General features: G+C 31.9%; 1 protein-coding gene across 2 annotated transcripts in view; it reads right to left on the bottom strand.

The window, feature by feature from the left end:
• Window positions 1-16,724, bottom strand: part of LOC118180596 (uncharacterized) — a 386,689-nt gene that overhangs the window by 59,608 nt on the left and 310,357 nt on the right. For both annotated transcript variants that reach the window (XM_085821254.1, XM_085821256.1), the window contains exon 12: window positions 8,844-9,056. In XM_085821254.1, coding sequence (XP_085677380.1) covers window positions 8,844-9,056 — 213 coding nt within the window. The remainder of the gene's footprint in view (window positions 1-8,843; window positions 9,057-16,724) is intronic.

Raw genomic sequence — 16,724 nt, 5'->3', positions numbered from 1 at the left:
ATTTTTAAAAACTCCTGTGGAGGTTTCCGTCTCGTAGCAGATTGTTTTGAATTAGAGTCATATCAGACCGATAAACATTTAGATTTATACAGTGAAATAACACAGACTATCCAAACTACCCTATTTCAACATGTCTTACCGCATGAGATAAGAAAACGGCAATAAAAATGCAGCAGTTAGAACATTTAACTAGCGAGCAATGCATGCAGAAAGTTAACAATGTTATTTACGAGGAGTACTTAACCAGTCTCAACGAGTTATTTATCTGTGAGGGATGTGCGGTCGATCATCTAAGTCAACGTCGCCACCCCTGTATAATGGAGACAACTCGGGAAAAAGCTATGAATAATACTGACAAAGCTATATTGTCAATGAACTTTAAAAGACTTGCTCAAAAACTTTATAAGGACACTTTCTGTTGTTAATGAAGACTTTTTAAAGAATATTTCATTGTCAGCTTTACGTGATCGAATAGCAAATTTGTAAGAAAAAAAATATTTTAGTAAGTATGTATTTTAATAAAAAATGTTTTATTTATATTGAAATGTATCTTTATTTAGCTGTCAACTGTTTCTTATTATGTTTTAAATGAACATTTCTTTACCTTAATCTTACCTCTTAAGTCTTGATAAGTATACTCTTTTTTTTTACCGTTTACTGTTTATAGGAAATGATTTGTTACTCAGGTTTTATACTAATGCATTGCAAGATTTTACATTTCATTTAAGTATTGGTAAAATTTTACTGTTCCTAATGAATGGGATTTTCGTAGTGTGTACGTGGATATTTAATTGCATTTACCTTAATAATTCTTGGGAATAATTTGATAATATGTCCCATAAATATACTTTTCTTTTTAAAATCTTAATTGAAAATTAATTAAAATTAGTTAATTAGTATTAAAATGTTAATTGTACTGCAAAATGATTCATGACTTTTTTGTATATACTGATAAGGCTAGATGAAGTTAACTTTATGTTTTTCCCACTGACAGTAAATCTGAAGCCGATAAAAATCTGTTAAGACTCATGTTTAGGTAAATAAGTTGCTTTCTATAGCACATTTTCTAAAATTTGTTGGAATTCTGGGTAAAAGAACTTAAATTTGGTAAAGGTTCTATCTTCATTTTGCATAAAACAGTAAATATTCTACAGTGGACAATGTTTCTTTCGTATTTAGTTCTTAAGAAAATAGTTCTAAGATAGGTATTCGGTACTGCGGGAAATACTGCAGGCGAAGATGAATAATTTGAATAGTCTTTGGAGTTGGAAAGTTGAATGATCTTTGGAGTTTTCGCTTTAGAAAAAGGTAATATTTAACAGCATTAATTAAATTACACACATAGAAAGTTCCTATAATGTAAATTTATATGTACAATTATAGGAAAATGGAACACTTATTTGGATGTAATTTTATATTCTAAAGGGGTTATTCCTCATTAAATGGGTATTAGTAAGGAATTATGGTAATTCCCAGTTATGTTTTTACCACCAATCCTCGAATTCCATATCACAGATTATGTTCTTACTGCATTAATATAATATTAACAAGACATAGTGCACAATAAAAATTAAGCTTTATTTAGGAACTTCGCGCATACTGCCCGACAGCCTGCCTGTTTCGCTCTGCTCGCTACTCGTAAGAAACTTCTCCTCTAGGGTTGCCACACTTATCGGAGGGCACAAGGCGCGCTCCTTATCGCCATCACCACAGAGTTTCCCCCCAGTTCCTTTAATGGCTATTCAAAGGAACGACACAGGTTATGAAATTATCTCAGAGGATCCGTACTGTCGGGTATTTTTTACATAATTACAAAATTAGAATATAAAATTAGAAAAGATCAAAATGCAATTCAATATATAACAAAGTATTGACACATATAATAAACATGAAATAAGAAATATGTTAAGATATGAATTTTAAAAGAAATGTTTTAAATTGTTATGTAAGAAGCAAGTTTCTTAGGGAAGTGAACATGTCTTCCCGATCTGGTGACAGTTTGTGTCTTAGAGAGTTCGTTTGCAGATTTATTCTGCTGAACTGTCTTTAAGTCTTTATTTGTTTTCAGTTCAGGCAAATTAGAATCCGAAAGCAAATAGGCTGGTTTCACCCGGTCTATGGACACAGTAGATTTCAGACCGTTAACATCAATTGTGAAAGTTTTCTTCGTTCTAGAAAGAACTTTATGCAGACCTGTGTATGGTTGGCACAGAGGTGGCTTTACTCGATCGACACGTAAGTATACATGCGTACACGACTTTAAGGTAGCACTTACGTAACATTTTTCTTGGCAATGTGCAGATGTTGCTATTGGATTCAATTGTTGCATTCTATGCCTAAGATTCGTGATAAATTGTGTGTCATACGGAGATATCTTAGATGACGTTATCATATCACTAGGCAGCTTGAGAGTTGTGCCGTACACCAGTTCAGCACAAGATGACTGTAGATCTTCCTTTACGGCTGTCCGAATACCAAGCATAACAACTGGTAGTGTTTCAGTCCAGTTATTGGTCTCGTGAGCCTTGAGAGAAGATTTTAAATGTCGATGAAATCGTTCAACAATGCCGTTTGACATTGGATGATAGGCTGTTGTTGTGATTCTGTTCGTACCCAAAATGCGCGTGAATTCTGTAAAAAGTGCGGATCTCATTTGAGAACCTTGGTCTGTTGTTATGATCGATGGGCAGCCAAAACGAGATATCCAACAGTTGAAGATGGCTCTGCAAATGGTTTCCGTTTTCATATCCGGGATGGGAATGGCTTCAGGCCATCTGGAGAATCTATCTATTAGAGTCAAAAGGTACACGTTGCCTTCTGATGGAGGTAACGGTCCGACGATATCCATATGGATTTCTGAAAAACGTGCATCAGGAAGAGAGAATGTGCCCAGTGGTGCTTTAGTATGCCTAGTAATTTTCGATTTTTGGCAAGATTCACAGGATTTCACCCAATTTTTGATATGACGTTTCATATCGGGCCATACATAACGAGAACAAATAAGCTTCGTAGTAGCTGCAATTCCTGGATGTGACAGATTATGCAGATGATTAAAGATGAGTCTGCGAAAGGAATTCGGAACAAATGGACGAGGAATGTCTGTTGATATGTCACAAAGAATATTACCATCAGAATATTGGCACGGTTTAAATTCCAGTTTCAAAGATGATGTGTTGTTTTTGAGAAGGTCTTGTACCTCCGGATCATGCCGTTGAGCTTCCGAAAATTTTTTAAAATCCAAAAATGGAGATTTTGTTATGGAATCAATTTCGATTCTTGAAAGAGCGTCAGCAACGACGTTTTTTGAACCTTGCACATGCCTAATATCAGTAGAGTACTGAGAAATAAAATCTAAATGTCGCAATTGTCGAGGTGAACATTTATGAGGGTTCTGTTTAAAAGCGTATATTAACGGTTTTTGATCCGTATAAATTATAAAATTTCTGCCCTCTAACATGTGTCGGAATTTCTTAATTGCAGAATAAATTGAAAATAATTCCCTATCGTACGCGGACCATTTCTGTTGACTTTTATTGAGTTTCATAGAGAAAAATGCTATAGGTTTCCATGTTTGTTGAGACAACTGCATAAGTGTGCCGCCGATTGCGACGTCTGAGGCATCTACCCAGATGCTTAGCTGGGCTCCGGGAATAGGGTGTCTCAAAAGGGTAGCCTGAGCAATGGCATTTTTGGCAGCAATAAAGGCTTGTTCAGCATTCTCGTTCCAATTTAATTGTGGGGATGAATCCTGAACACGAGAACGAGATTTCTTTTTATTAATATAGCCTTCTAACAATTTTATTAAAGGAGAAAGAATATGTGCTGCTTTAGGTATGAAACATCTATAAAAGTTAAACATGCCTAAAAATCGGCGAAGCTGAGTGAGAGTAGTAGGTTGAGGAAAATCTAAAATACATTTGACTTTGTCAGGAAGAGGTTCAATTCCGTTTTCACTAAGGTGAAAACCTAAGAAATCAATAGACGTTTGACCAAAGGTGCATTTTGAAACATTTATGCAAATTCCATATTCCTGAAGTTTGGAAAATAAAGCTTTCAAATGCCTGCAATGTTCCTCAGAATCTTTAGAGGCTATGAGCAGGTCATCGACAAAAGCGTAAACGCCTTCTAAATCCCGCGTGACTTCATCTATAAAACGTTGAAAAGTCGCAGATGCATTGCATAAGCCGAATTGCATACATATACTTTCGAATAAACCGAATGGTGTGCATATGGCGGTTTTGTGGATGTCGGCTGGGTTAATTGGTATTTGATGGTATGCCTTAATCAGGTCGACATGACTAAAAATTTTAGTACCGTGCAATGCAGCAGTAAAATCGGCTAAACATGGAATAGGGTATTTGTCTTTTATTGTTTGAGCGTTCAATGCTCGATAATCTCCTACAGGTCTCCATTCCAGACTTCCCTTTTTTGGAACCATGTGAAGTGGGGATGCATAATTGCTGCTCGAAGGTCTCAAATGCCCCAATTGCATCATAGTTTGAAATTCTTGTTTTGCAATTTTTAAGCGATCTGGAGCTAACCGACGAGGTTTTGCAACCACAGGTGGACCTTTAGTTATGATATAATGAACGGTGTTATGTTTAACAGGTTGGTTAGGATCTGGTAATCTAGTAATTGAAGGAAATTCTTTTAAAATTTTGTGATATGGTGTATCACTAAGTACAGTTTTTACTGAATAAATGCTTGCATTTTTCACGCAACCGACGGTTTTAAAATGCGTTTTTAAATCTTTGAGACATTTGTTTCTGAGATCAGGCACCAATTCAAAGAAATGGAGAAAATCTGCTCCAAGAATGGGTGTACTAACATTTACTATAAGAAAAGTCCATGTAAACTGCCGTCTTAATTTGAAATCCAAAGAAAGTGTTTTTTGACCATAAACATGAATAGTAGAAGAATTAGCAGCGAAAAGTGTTTGTTGGGACGAATTCCGTTTTTGAGAATTATTTGCTGGAAGTAAGGACACGTCAGAGCCGGTATCGACCAAGAATGAAAGGTTTGTTCTACGGTCACGAACGAACAGGCGACGTGAAACTTGAGGCAAAGAATAAGTCGCCTCTATTCTTTGCTGGTTTCGTTTCCCTGCCATGAACAAGGTTTTGTACATTTGTCATCTCTACACTTTTCCCCAAAACGTCTATGATACCAGCAAATAAAATAATCTCTCCTTTTGGAATTGCTTCTTTCCTTATTGCGATCTCCGCGATTTGGCGAGCGACCACGAGAAAGAGAAATGCGATCAATACGTTTGTTTAATTTTTCTATTTGTTTAAATAATTTATCCTCAAGAGACTGATCGACTGTGCGAGAAACGGCACAAGTCCCTGGGGTTGGATTTACTTCTAAAATTCTGTCGGCAATTTCTGCAGCTTTATCTACAGTTAAATTGGACACCGCTGCCAAAATAGACTGAACAGTCGAAGGCAAACGTTGAAGGAATAATTCTAACATTAAGTTATCAGGAACATTTAAAGATTCTGCTCGACGTTTCATATTTCTAAGCAAATCGGAAGGTTTTCGAGAACCTAATTCTTCTCCAGATAATAATTGGCGAATTTCTTGCTGAGAAGATTCTCCTGAACGATTTATTAACTCAGTTTTGAGCTTTGTATATGGATCAATAGGGTCTGGTTTCATAAGTAAATCCCGCACTATTGATGCAATATCTGGAGGAAGATGAGCAACTACATAATTATATTTAGAAATGGATTCTGTGATAGGTTTGGGGGTGGCAAGAGCAAAGGTACTTTCACACATAATAAACCATAAAGATGGGTCTGATCGGTTATAAACCGGAATTTGGACGGCATGAACATCAGACATTGTGCAAGGTTTTTAAGCCAAAATAAAAGCAAAAATTTAACTAAAGAAAATTAAATTAAATGATAAGTAGAAAACGTAATTATAAAATGATCTATAATTACTACTCATCTGTGATCCGGAGGATGAAAACCGATGTAATCCATTACTTCTGGTTTGGAGATCTTGAGTGATGGCTTGTATTCAAAACCGAAAGTGCTTGAGAACTGTTCATACGATTTAACACAGTCCGGGTTACCATTATGGTAATTTCCAGTTATGTTTTTACCACCAATCCTCGAATTCCATATCACAGATTATGTTCTTACTGCATTAATATAATATTAACAAGACATAGTGCACAATAAAAATTAAGCTTTATTTAGGAACTTCGCGCATACTGCCCGACAGCCTGCCTGTTTCGCTCTGCTCGCTACTCGTAAGAAACTTCTCCTCTAGGGTTGCCACACTTATCGGAGGGCACAAGGCGCGCTCCTTATCGCCATCACCACAGAATATTTAATTGATGTAATGAGTATTTATGAATAAAATTCTGTATTCGAGATGGATGAAAGTTAAAATATTCCAAAATATAGCGGAGATTTTGGTAAAATGTCCCTTACTGTTTCTTTCTTTAGTTCGTTCTGTAAATATAAGTATATTGGTAATGATATATGTTGTGTATAGGTATGGTAGTGTTTCAGAAGATTTCATTCATAAGAGAATAAATTGGTAAATTAATTAATGAAAACTGACACTCACGAAAGAAAATCCTAGTATAAGAAATTAGAAAAATAGACTATATATGCAATTGTCTAGGGAAATTGAGTTGGAATTGAACTAGGTTCGAAGAAATGTGTTAACATTATGCACTAGAAATAAAAGTATATCGATTAAACATAATTTCAAGAGCTGAAATGATAACCAATGGGTAAAATCTATGGCCATTCATCTCTCATTTGATACTGAAAATGTTTATCTTAGGAATTTCTTTTGTGCATGTAACATAAATAATCGGTAATTTCACTTGAACGTTGTCCATGAAGGCAGAAATACTCGTACTTGGTGCAGAAAAAAAGTGATAAATTTAAAATTTGCATAGTCGGGGCATTTAAAGTGTAAAAATGATGGTATGAATGCAGTGAATTAGCAAAAAATACCTAATTAAAAACGTATTAAGTGTCCAAAACAATATAAAAGATTTCTGTATGCGTACATGAATCAGTGAAAATGGTTCTAAAATTATAGATGAAAACTGAGAATCCATTCTAAAAATTCGGAGCCTATCAAGTTAGCTTAATAGCAATCGAGGTTCAAAACTGAACATTGGTAATACTGAAGGGCTTAAAAATATATATTCAGATATAAATTATGTAAGAAAATACCAGAATATGTAAGAAATGTTAAAGTTTGAAAATGCGAATGAAGTTAATAATGAAGGAAAGTAGTAGAATCAGTCGTGGTAAGGGTACTACAGAATGATAAATTGTACAGTAAAGCAAATTAAAACAGTAATATAAAATATAGACTAAGTAAGGCTATTCAACGAATTGGGTTGGAATAACAGTTAAAGGTTCTAAAATAAAATGTTTAATTGAAAACTGTCTCTATATTTAAGATATTGAAACGTGTAAATTTAGCTGAAATAGTAAAATCAAAAGCGTGATTACAATCGAAAATTATAAAAAAGAGTTAAAATTTAGAGTATTTTGGAAACTAGAAAGAAACAAGTGTCAGAAATGTATAAAAAACACATCTAAAATTAATTAAAGTTCATGTATATAGTCGGAAGATGCAATAAACAAGTTCAAAATTAGAGTACTTTAAAAATTACGAAGGTTTAAAATGTTTGAAACACGTTAAAAATATCATCCAAAATTAAATAAAGTTCATATATATGGTAAGAAAATAGAGGAATTAAGCTAAAATTAAGGATATGTTTGAAATTACGAAGGTTAAAACGTAAGAAAGTAGTTAAAAATTAAATGAAAGTCATGTACATAGTGTGAAAATCTAGCAAATTAGTTAAAAATTCAGAGTATGTTTGAAACTAAAAACATTAAAAAGTAGAAAAGAAGTTAAAATTTACATCTAAAGTTAAGGTCAATTTACATCTAAGGTTAAGGTTTATTAGGTATATGGTAGGAAAATAAAATGAACAAGTTTAAAATTAGAGTACTTTAAAAATTAAGTTTTAAAATGAATGAAACACATTAAAAATATCATCTAAAATTAAATAAAGTTCATATATATGGTGAGAAAATAGAGCAATTAAGCTAAAATTAAGGATATGTTTGAAATTACGAAGGTTAAAACGTATGAAAGTAGCTATAAATTAAATGAAAGTCATGTACATAGTCTATAAATATTATAAATTAGTTAAAATTCAGAGTATGTTGGAAACTATTAACGTCAAAAATAGAAAAGAAGTTAAAATTTACATCTAAAGTTAAGGAAAAGTTTATATGATCCGAAAATGTAATAAACAAGTTCGAAATTAGAACACTTAAAAAATTACGAAAGTTTGAAAAGTACGAAACTAGTTGAAAATAGCATCTAAAATTAAGAACTTCTGAATCAATGATTAAATTTGAAAATAAGCGCCGTTAAGGCCACCTAGGAAATAACCATCATATATGCAGTAAAATAGCTGGAACACAAAGAAAAATATAAAGTCTAAACATGGATTAACAAAGAACCTCCATAAAATCAATAAAAGATAATCTCTTATCAAAGTGTGACGTCATCTTATCAGTTAAATGAAGAATTCCTGAGACACTCCTTATCTACTGCGACTCCGGGTGCTGGCTCATCCGCAATCCGCCTTCGCAATCTGCCTGCGAGCTTGCACCGCGCACCGCCTCCTGTCGCTGAACCGGCTGTTTCACACTACTCGCATATGATTTGAGTTCAATAATAATAAAAGCGAAAAATTATAAACTTTAGTGTTAAAATTAAAATTCATTTGAAATAAAATAAAAAAAAAAAAAAAAAAAAAAGAAAGAAAGAAGAAGAATATTTACATATATCATCTGGCAGTATTTCTAGCTTGTTTTCTTCGAGGTCTAAAACTGTGAGTTTCTGAAGGTTGCCAATCGTTGATGGTAACTTCTTAAGCAAATTGTTGCTCAGTGTAAGAATTTCCAGTTTCTGTAAAAACTGTATGTCGTCAGGAATTACAGTCAACTGATTTGTGCCAAGATTTAATTCAACCATATTTGCCCATGAACCAATATCTGAAATAACAAATACATAAATTATTCTTTTAAAGAATTCACATTTATTCATAAGTGTAGAAATTGTTATTCTAAAACTCATTCTTTATACATATATGATTTTATACTATATTTGTCAGTGTTAAAAATACTTTGACAGTATAAAACTAAAATAATTTGTTTTAAAATTAAGAACAGTAGGTCTCCATGCCTATGATTCTATATAAAAGCTAAATGAATACATAAAATTTTCCTCAGCCAAATAATGATGTTATCAAATTAAACTATTTCTAATAAAACACTACTTGAAGTTTATTCTACCTTTTAAGAAATGATTTCATAGAATGATCTTTAAGGGAAACCTGCTCCTATTCAATTAAGCATGGGGAAAACCACAAAAATCCACGCAGACGACTTTTTCCTGAATCATAGCTCCGGACAAATTACCAAAGAAATAAAACAAGGAAAATTGTCTTTAAGAACTTTGGCCTGCTATTTTTAGCTAGAAAATAACTACTAGCATGATTTTCTTCGTTTAACAACTGTAGGATTTTTTCAAGTTAGAAATTAATGAAATTAGTTTAAACTGAAACGTTAAAGTAAGGGATAATTTATTTAATTATTAGGTAAATCATTCAAACCTAGTGAATTTCAAAAGCTGAATTTTTTCCCCCACCCATTCGAAGAAGAAATATCTTTTACAACCAGTGCACCAATAGCAGGTTTTATACAATATTTCTTATTATATTCTGAAAACTACAATTCGTTTTATTGATATCACAATTATATGAGATATTAATAGAAATATTTTGCTATTTTTTTTAATAGTTATGGTCTGTTCATTTTAGTTCTTTGTATGAAGTAAAGGAAGTACTGTAATCGCGAAAATTTTGGGGTACCATATTTCAAAGGAAATATCCATTTTGACCGCTCTCGAATCCATTTGAACAATGTTTTTTCGTGACATCTGTACGTACGGAAAGAATGGAGGACTCTTTTTCCCAAAACGGATTGTAAAATGGATTCAGAGGAGATTTTTTCGTCACGTCCATCCGTCCATATATATGTATCTCGCATAACTCAAAAACGAATACCATCAGAACCTCAAAATTTTGTTATATGGGACTACTACAACATGTAGTTTTGCATTTCAGTTTTTGGTTGCAATCGACCGTATCAAGCGTTTATATATATAACCACTCTGTTGCTCGGCTGCGTATTTCCAAACCCTACCCCACTTTTCGAATTTTTGACGTCATGGACAAATCGACTAGTTTCGCCTGGATGGTAATTCTTGAGCATGCGCTGAAGGGCGAGAAGTAACATAAACAGAACTTTGGCTTGCTCTTGTAAACAGTATTAAGTATATTGTCTAAAAGTGCATTCGTTTATGTAATTGCATAATTCTGAAATAAGAAAACTTCATTCAGATAAAATTTATTTTAATATTATTATTATCTGGTTATAGGATTATACGAATTGCTGAATACTCTAGGTATTATTGTAATCTTCGCATAACCTTTGACATTGGATTTTGCCTTATCATTGTAAAAATATATTGTATTATAAAGGTTAAATCAAAGCAAATTACTTTGTTAGAGATGTGAATGTTCTAACTGGATTTTCTTTTTATCACTTATTATGGTAAAAGATTATTTATTTCCTCTTTGAAAACACATTCATATTTGACAAATAATTATCTCCGCTGAAAATTTTTTGATTGTTTGAAAACTATATTTGTCAATAATATAATAAAAACTCACTAATCTAGTGAGTGCTTCATAGATCAATATGACAACGAATTCAAAATGTTTTAAAAACAGTTCTTTAATCTTTATTTTGTAGTAGATGCAAACTAATGTCACAGAGAAAAAATATTTCAATAAAAAAGGTTCTCCATGTTAATTCAATAGCAAAATTATTTCTATTTCAGTGAGACATCCACTTTCAATGCTTATATAACAGAAAAATGTAACATAAGCATTTTAGAAGTTTTAAATATAAGCTAAAAGTTTACTGTACAATTTTATGTAAGAAACGTAATAATTTACTTTCATTCCTTTTAAATCGGCATATTAGTTTCCAATCAACTAAAATTTTTGGCAAGTTAGAGACTTAACACACAGTATTCCGTCACTTAAAATATCAATTTTTTTTTTTTTTTTTTCATTTAGAGATACATTGGAATTGAAAATACCAAAGGCAAAATATGTCACAGATCCAACCTAAGTCCTTATTTGGAAATTTTTCAAAAAATTTTCTGTCAATTTTATCATATGTCGTTTTAAACAAGAAATCTGTATTATTTTCTTTAGTAAATTGTGAAAAGCATGTTTCTTTTTTCTTTTCTTTTCTTTCTTTTCTTTTTTTTTTTTTTTTTTTTTTTTTGTTTTTTGTTCAATTCTCCTTGCCAAAGTATTGGCTTAGTTTTAAAAGCTTACATTAGTACAAAATGCGACACAGTGTGTCTAGGTAAGATTATTTGTTTCAAAATGTCTGTTAATAATTTCAAATATTTTCTCTCCAGTTGCTTTTCCTTCCCAAATATTACAACATAAAAAATATTCTACTGCGTTTTCAAAAACACATCTCACATAAACGATGAATTGAAACATTTTAGTAATGTCGATAGTTTCATCAAGTTTTATAGTAAGGACTGAATTTTGTATTCTATAGTGTCTGATATGACAAAAATTTGGTGAGAAACAGTATCTTTTTTTAATGCTATTGTTTTTAAATCGTTACTATATTTTTCTGCATGCATAAATGATGTCATTTTAATTGCTGAAGGAAGAATGAGCGATTTTCCAATCGTATGAGGTTTTAAATTTTTTGCAATTAAATATGAAACTTTTAAGGATGCCTGTAAATCCTTCTCAGGAACTGTTGTATATTTTTTCAAAAATACATTTTAATTTTTCATGCTCTCAGCTCATTCCTTAAAAAAATTCTTCAGATTTATTTACTTAATCTTTATGTTTAGTTTCTGAGGTACTTTTCGGTTTCACTGGCGCAAATCTCACCAAGCAGACTTTGTGGGCAACAACATACAATATACACGTAAAAATTGTTAACAAACGTTTAGTTCTAAGAATTTTTTATTTTGAAGGCATAAACATTTTAATATCTTTTAAACTTTTGTAAAAAGCCAATAAATAAAGATAATAAATTTGTAAAAAGACATTAAGAATTTACTATGTTTTCATGGTTCAACATCCTGATTCGCCAAATCACGTGATCTCATCTCACGTAAACTACGCTATAAAAATCTAATTCTCTCAATAATTATCTACATTAATTTCAAGTAAAATCTTAATTTGGAATACAAGTTTAAATGCAAGAATTATTTCAATTCGTATAAATAGCTTACTCAGAAATTATGTAAAGCCGCAATGCTTTACTTCGCTACTGCATTCTCATTAGAATTGATGAATTTAACCCTTGATTTTGCCTTTTCTATATTTTTGCCTTCGGGTGAGTGGTGTGATTGCAGTCTAATTGTCTTAATTACCGCAAATGGTCTTGGGGCATAAATTTTAATTATCTTGTAAAAATTCTATGTAGTTGTATGCCAGTAATGAAAGAAACAATCAATCTGATAAGAAATGGCTGCGACTTGTTTTGAAAATGAGGCGTAAAAGGTTGGCAGCGAAGATGGCAGTTTGGCATTAGTTGTACCATTGTTGGCGACTTTATTGTTTGTGGCGGCAAAACGGGAAAAGTACCGTTTCTAAATGTGTTTTTAATTTCGCAGGTTTCATGCTTTCCATGTGCCAAGTTTTCACTGCATTTAACACACAATGGGTATTCATTTTCCATTGATAATGCAACATGTAAAACAGTATAAAATAAACTTTTCTTGATATTTACTCAATTTTTTTTAGAAGTAGAAAGAGAGCCAGTGGTTTCATTTTAGTTTGCATTTTCATTTATAGTTTTTCTCTAAGTTTATTTGATGTTGGTCCACCCATCCCTTTTCTCTTGTGAACATTGGGTGAGATTTTGGGCCATTTAACCATCATGAACAAAATTGTTTTTATTATTCTTTGAGACACTACTGAATTTTCCAATGCTTAGGAAATGTTATGTTCTTACTTGACAACAAATTTGATTAGAATTGAGAAACATAGTTTATAAATGATGCATATTACAATTACATGCAAGACACTACTAACATAGTCGAAAAAACTACATCTTAGCTTTTTTTTTTTTTTGTTTTTATTTAGAGATACATTGGAATTGAAAATACCAAAGGCAAAATGGGTCACAGATCCAACCTAATTCCTTATTTGGAAATTTTTCAAAAAATTTTCTGTCAATTTTATCATATATTGTTTTAAACAAAAAATCTGTATTATTATTATTTTTTTTTAGTAAATTCTGAAAAGCATGTTTCTGTTTTTTTTTTTTTTTTTTTTTTTTTTTTGTTCAATTCTCCTTGCTAAAGTATTGGCTTAGTTTTGACACAGTGTATCTAGGTAAGATTATTCGTTTTAAAATATCTGTTAATAATTTAAAATATTTTCTCTCCAGTTGCTTTTCCTTCCCAAATATTACAACATAAAAAATATTCTACTGCGTCGTCTTCAAAAACTTATCTCAGATAAACGATGAATTGAAACATTTTAGTAATGTCGGTAGTTTCATCAAGTTTTATAGTAAAGACTAGATTTTGTATTCTATAGTGTCTGATATGACAAAAATTGGTGAGAAACAGTATCCTTTTTATAATGCTATTGTTTTTAAATCGTTACTATATTCTTCTGCATGCATAAATGATGTCATTTTAATTGCTGAAGGAAGAATGAGCGATTCTCCAATTGTATGAGGTTTTAAATTGTTTGCAATTAAATATGAAACTTTAAAGGATGCCTGTAAATCCTTCTCAGGAACTGTTGTATATTTTTTCAAAAATATATTTTAATTTTTCATGCTCTCAGCTCATTCCTTAAAAAAATTCTTCAGATTTATTTAATTAATCTTTATGTTTAGTTTCTGAGGTACTTTTCGGGGTTAATCTTTGGAGTATGGTAACTTGGCGATTTTTTGGTGAAAATTTGGCGACCAACTCTGCTACAGCAACCCTCTATTTTTTTTTTCGCCGACATTTTGTCTTCACGAAGTAAAGACATGTTTCTTTTCTTTTTATTTACTCAACACTTTTTCCAACAATCTGCTAGCCGAATTACACTTATGCTAGAAATTTTATGGAATAAAACTGCTTAATCATGACAAATATTAACTGCAAAATTGGGAAAAAGTGCAGAATCACAAACTCCTTGCCGCGTTTTTCAGAATCGCACATACACAGTAACCATGTACACGTCGACTTATTTTTACTTAAAAAAAAATCCTAGAATTGCACAAAAATGGCATTACGCACACTCTTGACTTTATCCATCTACACTGCTATTTTCTCATAAATTACAAAAATTTGCACGAAAATGCAGGAAAATTTTGTGAATCTTTAAACTCGGTAAAAAGCACATACATGAAATTACCTGATCGCGAAAAAGTATATACCCTTTCCAAGGATGAACATTTCCACGTATAAAATAAATAAAATATCCAAAAACTTTTACCTCTAAATTATCTATTATAAACGTCACCAACGAATTTATAACGCAAACATTAAAAATGGTTACAAATACTTAGTGTCAAATATTTAAATTATTTCCATCCACGTTTACTTCCACTGAAACGTATACCAAATTGCTACAAACATATAATTCACAAAATAACTATCATTTAATTAAAATATAATTAAATTAAAAAACACTACTTAAAATATAAATAAGCACTTACATTAAATTAATAAAAATTAGCTTACAATCCTAATTACTTTAAACTAAATCATTGCTAATAACAATTTTCCAATAATACCATATTAATTTATTTACTCCTTACATTTAGAACAATGCATAAAAATAATATCCTCAAATAATTAAAAATACTAACTTACTTAATCTTAAGACACAATAACTAGTCCTGTGAAAATTTTGTGAATTAACGCTGATTTTTGTTGTTTGACTTCTGAATCATTACTTAATCTTCTTCAGAATCTCAATCCTATTCGTATTTGCGCCTGTTTCAAGATCTTTAAAATGATACTTATGGTTAACAGCAAGATGTTGAAAACCTTCATCCTCCAAACAGTCATATGACTTCCAGCAATCAAATATTATTATTGTACCAGGTAGAATATACTGCTTAATAAAACTTAATAAGCAATCTTTATTTCTATCTCGCACAACCTTAAAAAAACACTTATTACTACCCCTTTCAATCCCACTAAATACTCATTTCGAATTCACTTTAGATAGCGCCATGCGATCCAAAAATTAATCAACACTCTTTCACACAACACACAATGAAGCTTAATACAAAATACTATAGTACTGCAGATATTTTTCCAAATTCCCCCCCCCCTTTTCCGATTAAAGAACTGTAATTCGTCTATTAATGTCACATGACATATCTCATGATCTCTCACTTCCCTCACACAAAATAATGCGTAATCAGAACTGAGTACTTCTCACATTATTCGCAAAGTCCTAGGTAGTAACCTTTATCACCTACCAAAATGTCGCCAAACTACCTGTTACCATATTCCAAATATTAGCCCTTTTAGGTTTCACTGGCGCAAATCTCCCAAGCAGACTTTGTAGGCGACAACATACAATATACACATAAAAATTTTTAACAAACGTTTAGTTCTAAGATTTTTTATTTTGAAGGCATAAACATTTTAATATCTTTTAAAATTTTGTAAAAAGCCAATAAATAAAGATAATAAATTTGTAAAAAGACATTAAGAATTTACTATGTTTTCATGGTTCAACATCCTGATTATCCAAATCACGTGAACCCACGTAATCTCATCTCACGTAAACTACGCTACAAAAATCTAATTCTCTCAGTAATTATCTACATTAATTTGAAGTAAAATCTTAATTTGGAATACAAGTTTAAATGCAAGAATTATTTCAATTCATACAAATAGCTTACTCAGAAATTATGTAACCGCAGTGCTTTACTTCGCTACTGCAATTTCAAGTAAAATCTTAATTTGGAATACAAGTTTAAATGCAGAATTATTTCAATTCGTATAAATAGCTTACTCAAAAATTATGTAAAGCCGCAGTGCTTTACTTCGCTACTGCATTCTCATTATAATTGATGAATTTAACCCTTGATTTTGCCTTTTCTATACACTGGTGTGCAAAAATTAAGGACGAGACGGTTTTTTCAATATAACTTTGTACAAAAGCTTTCCAAATCAACACATTTAATACCGTAAGATCCCCAATACGTAAGGACATGAGTAATGTAAGCAACACTTACTAAAAGAGAAATCAGAGGGATGAAAAGAAGCTCTATTGAAAAAGTAGCATGGAGCGCAATGCGACTGAAGGCCTAAACATCCCTGTGATGGGTGTCCAGCAAGAAACATCCGGTCTTTAATAGGGAATATGATCTTCCCTGACTGCTAGGCAGGTTTCACAGCGTCTGCCCATGCTGAGAATGAGGGTGTCAATGAGTTGTTGAGGCATTGCTGCCCATTCGTCTTGCAGCGCAAATCGAAGCTCGGAATCGTTACTGGTGGTAAGGTACGAGCTGCCAAGCGTCTGCCTAGAAAATCCCATACAAGCTCGATGGGATTGAGATCCGGAAATCGTGCCGGCCAAT

This window comes from Stegodyphus dumicola, chromosome 1 (assembly GCF_044657685.1).
Source record: "Stegodyphus dumicola isolate Sdum_Otavi_A_Nest chromosome 1, ASM4465768v1".
In the NCBI taxonomy this organism is placed as follows: Eukaryota; Metazoa; Arthropoda; class Arachnida; order Araneae; family Eresidae; genus Stegodyphus; species Stegodyphus dumicola.
This window is presented reverse-complemented; position numbering and strand designations above follow the sequence as displayed.